This window comes from Condylura cristata, unplaced genomic scaffold (assembly GCF_000260355.1).
Source record: "Condylura cristata isolate star-nosed mole 26May11 unplaced genomic scaffold, ConCri1.0 scaffold00048, whole genome shotgun sequence".
NCBI lineage: Eukaryota > Metazoa > Chordata > Mammalia > Eulipotyphla > Talpidae > Condylura > Condylura cristata.
In genome coordinates, this window is record NW_004567149.1 from 2,052,811 (window position 1) to 2,063,813 (window position 11,003).

The 11,003-nt window shown below is 47.7% G+C and overlaps 1 protein-coding gene across 1 annotated transcript; it reads left to right on the top strand.

Moving 5' to 3' along the window:
• Window positions 1-2,867: 2,867 nt before the first annotated feature.
• On the top strand, window positions 2,868-5,951 carry POM121L2 (POM121 transmembrane nucleoporin-like 2). Its single transcript, XM_004694817.1, has one exon. The coding sequence runs from the start codon at window positions 2,868-2,870 to the stop codon at window positions 5,949-5,951; it is 3,084 nt and encodes a 1,027-aa protein (XP_004694874.1).
• Window positions 5,952-11,003: the final 5,052 nt, after the last annotated feature.

Here is an 11,003-nt window from a genome sequence, read left to right on the forward strand (position 1 = left end):
TGGAAATCTTCAAGTTTGACTTTTTTCAACTTCCTTCCAATGAAATCTCGCCCATCTTCCACTATACAGCTCCACAGATCTATCTGAAGTGTAAATTTCCTTCCATCCCCAGTGTCCATCAAAACAGCAATAGGAACTACTTCCACTGAAGTGGGTTTGTTTTTGCTTTTTTTTTTTTTTTTTGTAATTTCAGGGAGAAGGAAATTGCATATGTACTCCTGTTGTATCCTCCAGTAAAATAGTTTCAAGTTTTTTATCTCCTTACGATGTGTTGATGGATTGTCTGGGGCTAGTAAATACAAATCTGATTCACATCAGAAGAATTATAACAGATGAAATGGACATTTAGATTTTTCAGTACTACCTTGGAAAACATAACTTTAGCTGCCACTCACATGTTTTTATATGTAATGTTTAACTATAATTCAATGTAAAATCTATTCTACTTTCCACTGTGAATTATTTGCACATGCCCCACCCCCATATTATATATAGAATTACACTGCTTACTTTAGAAACATCTGGGGGGGGATTTATAGATTCTTTTGTTAACAATGTCTTAATTCCACACTGACTAATGAATCCCTTCCCTGTTTTTAATCCTTTCAAAATCTGTTGAGAACTGCATAATTACATTATATTATATAATAATAATATTGGGAGTGTTGGTAAATAATGTTATATTTAGAGGTTGTGAAGAACAATTTTTTAAAGCCCTCTGTCACCCTAGGTAGGCCTCATGCAAACATAAATATCAATATATTGATTTGATTCTTTAAAACCTTCCCACAAAGAAAACTCCAAGTTCACCTTGTTTCAAAGGTGAAATCTGATCCCATGTTTAAGGGAAAAAAATTCTACTAAATTTATAAGGTGTACATTACTCTAACACCAATGACTACAGGCTAATATCCCTCATTACCTTAGGTGTAAAACTCCTTAACAAATGTTAGGAGCATAAATTCAGTAACATAATTTCATTCTTAATTTACCTTTATACTTATAGTGTATCTCCTTTAGCTGCATGTAACTGGATTTAATTTTTACTTACCTCACCATCTTTGTCTTTCAATGATATAATTGGCCTATTTACACTTCATATAATTCTTGACACATTTGCTTTTAAGTCTACCTTAGTTTTACCCTCCTTTCTCATATATCCTGGATCTATGTTGATTTTTCTTTCATTTTCTTTATCAGACTTTAAAATTCATTCCATGCCTCCTTCTATTATCTTATTATTATGTTCTTTTGCTCTTTTTGAATCCCTTGCCATAGAAATTACAAATGTACTCTATACTGAAAGTCTAATATAAGTTTGTACTCCCTAGAAATTATAAGTGACTTAGAACAAGAACACATTTCCTGCATTTTAAATTAACCCGTGGATTTTTGTGCTTTTTTTTGCCATAGATTTTAATTATATATAACACATAGCTAATGAAAGCTCACAGCTCATCATCATTATACTATTATGCAATCAAACTTGAACCTTTTCAAAGGGGAGTCAGTGCCAACTGCACCTAAAACCCCCAAACTGCACTCACCTTCCAGATACCAGGTATAAGCCCATGGTTATCTCATTCACTGAATAATAATTCTCTAAGTCCACTTGCATATTTATGATAAAGAAAATGGACTAAAGCATATTAATCAATCGAAAACAAAGGAATATATTAAATTTTGCTCATTTACAAAACTAGATACAAAAATAACATTCTGAATAAATAAAATTGCCAACAATCATCTACTATAAAAACAAAATGCTTTTTCTAAATACTCCTTAAATTTAGAAAATAGGTTCTTTTCAAGAGGAAAAATGGACAGCTAAATTGCATACAATTATTATGGAGAAACTAAGTCATCGACTTTGATATTTATGCAAATGTTAATTTGTTAAATTCGCTAAATAATTTAAATGACTGAATACTTATTCCAAGTCAGAGTCAGACAGGTGACTCACACTGTGAAAAAAACTCAGTAACTTTTTAAAAGATTACTAAAACTATTCCTTCCAATAAGACAACAGGCAAGGATTGAAGGGACATTTAAGTTCACGTCAAGGTCGCTGAAGAACGAGTTCCTTCATAAACTCTCTTTGTCCAAACGCGGTTCAGAAATGTCCCACTTCTCCAGGAGCTCTGATCCACCCTGGCCAAGGTAGAAACAGTGCAGTGGAGAGATCTGGGAGGTGGACGTCTGACGATCGACTAGACCCGGGAATGGAGAGTCCTTACCGTGTGCACGCTCCCCAGCCCAGAGGCTCCATAAGAATGCAAAGGCCGACTTCGGTGGCGGGGACCCTAGGTGGAGCCGAGAGGTCACTGCGTCCGGTAGTTATCCATCTGCAGGCGCCTGGCGCCAACCTGTGGCCTAAAGGAAAGGGCTACAGGAAAGGAGAAGCGCACGAACCTCTAACTTGCAAATTGGGCCTCCAGAGTTGCTTGCAGCTGAGCTGCAGAGATCCACCTGTCGGGGTCTTGATGCAGCGCCCCTCCGGGAGCCTCACCATTGCCCTCTGAGCAGCGCCCCCTACTGGGACTCTCTGGAAACTGCAGGAGGAACGACCCTTGTCAACGCCTTGAACTTGGACGCTCTAGCTGGGCTGCAGCCGTAGCCTAGAGATCCAGCTCGCGCTGGACTTCCGCGCTGCGCGCCTCTGTGAACTTGGGCCCAGGGTTCCAGATTGGCTCTGCGGACCTGGGGGATGTGGAGCGCCCCGAGACTCTGGCACTTTCCTCGCGCCCTGATCCCAACCGTCACCCGAACTCAGCGCACTTCGACTCGGGCTGAGTCAGCAGAAGAGAAGCCTTGGGTGCCCCAGACCTCCTCGAAACGAAGTCACCGACCCGGCCTCATCGCTCTTCATGGGCAGTTACCTGGGCAAGTCAGGACCCCAGCCGCGGCCTCCCGCCCAGGTGCGCACAGACCTGCCCGAGAGTCCGGTGAACCGTCGGCCGGCTCAGCCCCTTCACCAAATCCACCGGGTTCAGCACGTCCATCGCGCCCACCCTGCCCCGAGGCACAGACCTGCGAGGAGGCCGCCAAATTGGGACCCTAATAACCCCACCTCGTGGGGAGTCAATGAGGCTTGGAGGCGCTTTCCCATGAGGAGGCCCCTAAATTCCATCATGGGGCCTCTTCCCTCAGACTGGTGGGAAAGTTACCTCAAGAGATCTATTTGGTCTCTTCGGCACCCCCAGGCAACTTGGAGCCCGGTGACCGTCAAGATCGCGCCTCCGGAGAGGAGGGCTCCCCCCACCACTTCACCAGCGGAGGTCATCAATTCCGCAGAGTCATCACTCCCCGAGAAGGCCCGGGACCCCTGTGCCAAGGAGACAGTGCTTCAAGCCATCAGCCAGAGCACGAAAGGGAGAGCCAGGCTGCAAGAACCCCTCTTCCCCCAGAGTTTGGACCGTAAGAGAAGGAGTTCAGAGGCCAGATCGTCTGCATTTAAGCCCCTGATGAAAAACGGAACCCGCACTTATTTCGTGCCCAAGGCTGGGCTTCTGAAGAAAAGCCTCCACTCCTGGAACTCAGATCACAGCTTGAAGAAGAGGCCCAGTTGCTGCTCTAAGAACTCCTTGGCCAGTACACACCCAGGTAGCTCCCTCCGCTCCAAAAGAAATGTGATTACAAGCTCTTACAGCTCTTCTAGAAATTTCTCCCAGAAGAGAAGTGTTCCCAGTGCATCCCTCCAGACACCAGAGTGGCCAGTGAAAAAGAAAGATAAAGGTCATCTGGTTCACTCCCCGAGCCCTTTGGTATCAGAATCTGGTAGATCTGGGCAGCAAAACCAGATGATTCCATTGCTGCCATGTAGCCCCCAGAACCTGCTGGCCCTTGCCCCACCCCCCCAGCTTGGTTATGTGCTCCCTGAAGAGGATCTGGACAGAGGGGAGCTGAGATTAACATGGAACAAGTGTGGAGAGGAGGGTGTGACGGAGCCGGCCACAGTCTCTGGCCCTGAGACTCAGTCTGCAACTGAACCTTCCCCGGAGCACACCCCACCTTCTGCAGGGTCAGCTCCAGCACAGGGCCCCCATCCTCAGCTTGGAAAGCAAATGCAGGAGCCCCCAGGCCCCGCGGCCTACCCACAGTCTACTGGAGAAGCACTTCGTGTGGGTGGTTCACCTCTGAACACACCCCGCCTGCTGACCCCACCGGGGTGCTCACCATCAGCGCCCCCTCCAGACACCTCTCCAGACTGCAAACCTGAAGCTGCTTTCATCCTCCTGACCCCCGTTTCTCCCACAACATCAGTCCCTGCCACCACCTGGCCACCTTCCACCCTGCAGGCTGGCGAGGCCTCTCTGCCCCAGCTCCTGCCTGCCGCTACTCCCTTAACACCTGCCACGCAGAGTCATTTGTTTGGAATGATGAGTAGCCCAGCACCCCATCTTCCTGAACCTACACCTCTTACTGCAGCTTCTGCTGACCACCTATCCAAATGCACTTTGGGGCTCACACCCGCTAGTGAGATTAGAGGCTGTTTCTATTCCAGAATTTCAGTCACAACAGTGGCATCTTCAATGTCGGGGACCTCAACTCCCACTTTTAAGCCCATCTTTGGCAGCATGGCACCACTTCAAACTATGCCCGTGACACCCCCCCACTCTTCCAAGCAGCTCTCCCCTCCAGCTACTCCAGTGTCGACAGATCTCTTCCAGGGCCTGGTCAAGGCCACCTCAGTTGTCTTGTCCACCGCTCAAGCCAACACATGTAAAGACACTGTTTCCACGCCGCCCTTGGACTCTGGTGTGGTGAATGCGCCCCGGACCCCGAGTGACACTTCCTCCGTCCCTTCCACTTGCCACACATTCCTTCTGGGGGCTGCCCGAGCCTTCAGAGCCAGCTTCTCACCAGCCACAGGCTTCGTGTTCCCACCACACACCTGTCCTTCCACCCCTAGTGTCCACACAGTCACCATCTTCGGCCAGGTCCTCCCCAGCGGTGGCCAGATGTCCCCTCACAGCAGCGCAGCCAGTTTTAGGGACCTGAAGAGCCCACAGCAGGTCTCAGCCTTGGCAACTCCCGACCAGTCTGCCCTGTGCTCCAGCACCTCCCAACCAAACTCAGCATCCCCAGTTCCCTTGGGATCAAGCGCCACGCCAACCTTCCTGCTATCCCCAGCAGCCACTCCCCCGCCTGCCTTTGGGGGAGCAGCTAGGCAGAAACAAGAGTTCCCCCAGCCAGCCCTGGGCCTGAGCTTCAACAGCTCGCTGATTTTGGGGAGCTCAGCAATAACATCAACTCCTGCACCAACACCCCCTCAGCCAGCCTTCAGCAGCCCTACACAGGCAGCCCGAGCGGGCCCGACACCCTCCCCCTCCACATCCCCCTTTCACAGCCCTGTCAGGGCCAGGCAGGGCTCGGGCGGCGGCAGGCCAGCAGCCTTTCCCTTTGGTCCCGCTAGTGCCACTGGTTTTAGAGCTGCCAGCCAGACGGCCTGCCGCTCAGTGTTCGGCAGCACGGCCCCGCGACCCTTTGCCTTTGGGGGATTAGTGACCCCGATGGACTGCGGGGACTCTGGAGTCAGCCTGGCTGCCCCCCACACAAGATCCACCTCTGGCCCACGCAGCAGCGTCGCAACAGCGTCTCGAGGGACCTCTAGCACAGCCTCACCTTTTGGAAAGGCCTGGAGTCAGAACGCCAGGGGCCCAAGCAGCCAGAGCACACCTTTTGTCTTGGGGAGGGCGAGCATTTCTGCAAGAAAGAATATGTTTGGGGGGGCCTGCAGGGCCTCCTGTGATCAGAGCACCGCTGCCCATGGGCCAGTGAAGACCGGCAGCAAGCATAGCTTTGGGGTGTCCTCTCCACCCTCCCAGGGCTTTGTTGGGAGACCATCTTTCAGATCATCAGCCCCTTCATTTTCCATGGGTGCCAAATCAAAACCCCCAAAGAATCGGGAGCAATGGCATTCCCGCAGGCACCATGCCCACAAGAAATAGCCTGTGTTCCCTGTCACCCACATTCTGAGATGGACCTCAGTGTTGCAGTGAAGAACTTCTGTATCTTCCAATTCTTTAAAACAAACACCCCAGACCTATGCTGAGGGCTTTCCCGCTCCAGCCGTGGGTCCTGGCCTACATTCTAGGAAGACAAGGTTATCAACTGGGGACAGCAGAATGAAAAGTGGGTAGAACCAAACAAACCTTGCCCGCCCCCCAACCCCAGCTCCTCTCTGGGTCAGCACAGGCCCCGCCTCCAGCCCTCAGATGCCAGGGGCCCTTCCATAGCCCATGTTCTCTTGCGGGAGGAGAAACCAAATCTCTCAAATCTTAGGTGCTTTTATTTGGCATTAAGAAGTGGTTCCCTTTCTCTGGGCCCCCAGGGGTGCTTCTTGCTCATTTGTGCCCCAGTGGATTCTGCAGGGCCTTCTGATGTCATTTCCCTTGGATGCAGCTTTCCCTGGAGGCTCCGTGCTCCGCTCTGGAGGGGCTGCTCTTGCTGGCCCGCTTCCTCCCACCAAGTCTGAGTCTTCCCTGAGAAAGGTGGTTTTCCAACCTCATCTTCCTACCACTTTAGTCCCGAAATTAGGAACTAACAGCAGCACTAACGCATAGGTTCCCAGGACTCCCTCCTCATTCCAAGGGGGAGAAAAAAAAACTCTTGGACAGTTTCCTGTCTAGTTTGGAGCTAATTAATCATTCGCCTTTGCCATTCCCACTTGCCACTTCTCCATCTGCCACTCTCCAGCACACAGCAGCTTTTCTGCTGATAGGCATTTTGTGCTGGCAGTTGAGTCTGGAGGAGGGATGAGTGGCAGGAGCAGAGCTCTTGACTCAGATTTCACAGGGAAGGTTCTAGGACCCAGCTAATTGGAACAGGCTATCAGCACTGCTGAGTGCAACAAGGGCTAATTCCTGCAATCTGTTTTGGACTTTTGGGATGCATTCTCCGCTCCAGGGGACAGGGAATCAGGTGGGCAACCCAGCTGCTTCTCTCCAAACTGTGGGCGCCTTCCCTCAGCACCGGGCACTGGGGACCCAAAGGTGCGGCTCTTAACCTGGAGCTCAAAAAATCGCTCCTCCAGTCACTCGATGCCAGCAGGGTAGGTGAGGCAGGACACTTCTTGGGCCTAAGAAGGAAGATGAAAAGGGCCACACCAGCTGACACCTCAGCTGACCCTGTGCTCCAGCCATACTGCTCAGCACTTCTCATCCTGATTTTTTAAAAAGGCAAGAATGAACTGCTGTGTATATCTTCTGCTGTGCGGATCCTTGGAAGTGGTCTATTGAGCTAATAAATGATCTAAAAATTGGTGGGTAAAAATAAATGGTTAAAATAAGTCTCTGCTACAGGAATTGCTGTTAAACTCTTGGCAACCCAAAGGCAGGAAGAGCTTCATGAATTTGCCCGGGGCAACCCAGCTGGTAAAGGCTACACTGGACATAGAACTTGTCATGGCTCCAAAGTCTATATTCGCTTTTCCTCATCATCTGGTAGGTCTGTCTCTAAACATCCGTGCTGCTCCAACTTAAGACATCCCACAGCCCAAGGCTGCCATTTACAGGGGTGAGGGTTGGAGGGTAGGGGCTATGGATGTGAACAAGAGGGAAAGTATCAGACATTTCTACCGTTCTTAGTATAATGTACATTTTCTAGTGATGACTCTATGCCTGTATTATGCATTGCAGCAGACATTTAGAGATGAAAGATAAACCCCTGTCTTGGAGATTACAATTCAGTGGGGAAGCTGCTGAGCAAGCCAGTAATGCCAATACAAATGACACGTGCCAGGGGACTGGCAGCAGGACAGAAGGCCATCTTCTCTAAGATTTGAAACTTGACTTCTGTCTTTTAAAAATATATATGTATTTATTTATGTATACAGAATGGGTGCACAGGCCAGAGGTGCATAGAGGGGGGAGCAGAACAGGCAGATGGACTGAAATACACTGCTGAGGGGAGCAGTGGGCAATGTGGGAGATGTCTGCTGCACCAAGTGGGTCAGCTCCCTGGCTGGGGTTCGAACTGGTGCTGAAGTAGCTTTGTAGTGCTGTGCTTTAGCCTGTTGTGCCACCAGGGAGGACCTTGAGTTCGGTTTTAAAGTGTGTGTTCTGGGCACCAGTGGAGGAGAGCATTGCTCCATGCCAATGCATGCACCCAGGCAGGGAAGACAGAGCAGATCTAACCAGTAGCTTCCAAGGAGTGAGGCCTGGTCGGGGAGGAGTGGAACAGAGCAAGGCCACGTCCATTAAACACGTGATGAGTATAGGCAATGCGCTAAACACCATGGAGAATCACGGCGAGATTTTTAATCTGAGACAAGCTTGGGTTTGACTTGTTCTGGCTGTCTGGGGACAGACTGGGGGCTTGGTGATACTGGTGGGGGTGGGGGGCTATGGAGTCACCAGCAAATGCTAAAGATGCAAGCTCAGAGTAGGTAGTTAGCAACCAGAGTGATTGTTAATCAGGCCATTAGGAGGAGGCCTTCAGAAGAGGAGAGACTGAGGATGGGGGTGGGATGGGGATGGACTGCACAGTTGTGGGTAGAGGAGCTAGAATAAGGGAAAGGGGAGTTGAAGGAGATGAACTCTTAGCTATCTGGCCTGGCTATCATAACTTGGGCAGAATGCATGGAATTTTGTATAGATTAGGTGTGAGATGACCATGGAATAGGAAGGAAGTATCCATTAGACTATTCAATCCTTCACTCAAAGTGCTTGGACATCTGATACCGGTTACGAGACACTCTTCTAAAACTTAGGATGTCTCAGGGACAAAATTTCTCCTCTTTGGTTTTTATGCTAATGATATTATCGACCAAACCACAAGATTCCACAAAGGAAACGTACTTGTTGGATGATAACACTGGGGCACAGTTAACACCTAAGAGCCATCTCTCCAGATAAAACTTCTGGGGTAAGGGCCTTTCTGAAAGGGCCAGGGACTCCAGTTTACCTAGAACTCATCGACAGTGAGAAGATGATTTTTAAAAAGCAAACATAACAGGAAACAAATGTGTACATATAAGAGATCGTGCTATGGCAAAGAGAGCCGGATAAATGGATTAAAATCAGATTACAAGTTCATCTGAAGTAGTTGGAGCAGTTGACATCTGGGCAAAGACTTAGTCATGCTGATGTACAAGAGAGGAGGGTTCCAGGCCAAAAACAAACAAACACCCAGCTAGCTGGTCCCAAGCCCCCAGTGCCATACATGGAGCCAGTGGCGGTATTGGTGCAAGGAAATGATGTGACTCACTTGTAGCAGGATTGTTCTGGTTACTGAATGAGATAAGAGTGTTGAAGAGAGGGCCCTCCCTGGTGGCTCAGCGGGTTAAAGCACAGCACCGAGAAGCTAAAGCCACTTTCGCAAGAGTTTGAAGAAGCTAAAGCCACTTGAGCTACAGTTCGATCCCAGCCCCAGAGGTGATCCACATGGCGCGGCAGACCTCTCCTGACCTGCCCGCTGCTCCCCTCAGCAGTGTGCTCTGTTGATCTACCTGTCCTGCTCCCCACTCTGTCTTTGGTGAATCCTCTCATGACCCTGTACCTCTGGCCTGTACCCCAGCTCTGTATGCATGAATAAATCTTTTTTTTTTTTTTTAAAGAGCGTAGAAGAGAAAGGGAAAGTAGGAGAAGGGGGAAAGAGAGGGAGAGCATTGTGGTGGGGGCAGGGTAGTCCTGAGGAATGGGTTGAGCTATAATGATGGCCCAGGCCAGGCAGTCACATGGAAGTGGTGGGATTTTATATCAGTTTTAAGGGGTTGATTCTTAAATTGGTTGTGAGATGGAGGTGAAGTGAGGAGTACAGGATAATGGGAAGTTTTTGGGTCTAGCCACTGAATGGAGAGTCTGATCTTCCTTAGCTAAAGGAAGATTTGAGCCTGGTTAATGTGCATCAGAACAACATCAAGATCTTGGAAACATCTCTCAGGGAGAGGGTATAGAGTGTGACTTAGTTTTTGTAGATTGTCAGGAACTAAACAAGTAACTAAATTCTAAAAAGCAATTAAAACTGCTTAATTTCACACAACAAAAATGATGAATACATGAGTATGAAATAAAATTATCTTAAGAATCTGAAAAACTGTAAACTATATTTATATCCTCTAGACAGGAAGATCTTCTTAAACCAAAAATTAATTACTTTATATATTTATGTTAAAATTAACTGTCAATAAAAATATCCCCCAACAAAGCTAAAGATTTTGTGAAGCTGGAAGAAGTATTTTTCAGCATCTAAAGAAATTCACATCAAGAAGAAAACGCATATAAACTGGTAGAAAATAGGAAGGATATATAAACTTCTATCTTCAAAAAAGTCACTATTCAACAAAAATATAAAGATTCTAACTCAGCCAATTATTGAATGCAAATTTAAAATATGCATTTAAAAAGCCTAACAATAGAAAAAAGTGGGCAAGTGTGTGAGATAAAAAAAAAAATCATCCACAAATAGGATAGGTGGAAATTTGGAAAAGTAAAAAGAACAGTGAAATGAATTCCCAATTTAAACAATTAGCAATGTTTGTCAATGTTGTTGATTCTCTTTCTCCCCAGTCATCAGCATTTGAAGCAAATCCAAGACAGGCTGTTTCCAAGCACTTTACTATGACTATATACCAAGGAGAGTTAGGAATTATTCTGATTTGAGAAATGAAGTCAGCTTCTGTCAAATGTCCAGAGGGAAGGAAGGGTGTGACCAAAGCCTTGGCTACTTTGGCTTTGCCATTTGAGCCATGCTTTGATGGAGATGAGGGACTGAGAACGGAAAAGAATCGCCCAGTTGACTTCACGTTATATACCGTGCTCTGGATGCACTAAAGACCTAGGAAATCAGCAGTAAACAGAGATCGAAGAGTAGCGATCCCGACAGGCAAGAAGTAAATATACCTACCAACTATGAGGGAGATAGGAAATTTGTAACAAAGCAATTTTTCGTTAGGCAATTCTAGGAAATTTGTAACAAAGCAATTTTCGTTAGGCAATTCGAAGATTGATGCAACAGAAAAGTAAATCTTACTACTCCTTACGAAGACAGGGAGAGGAAGT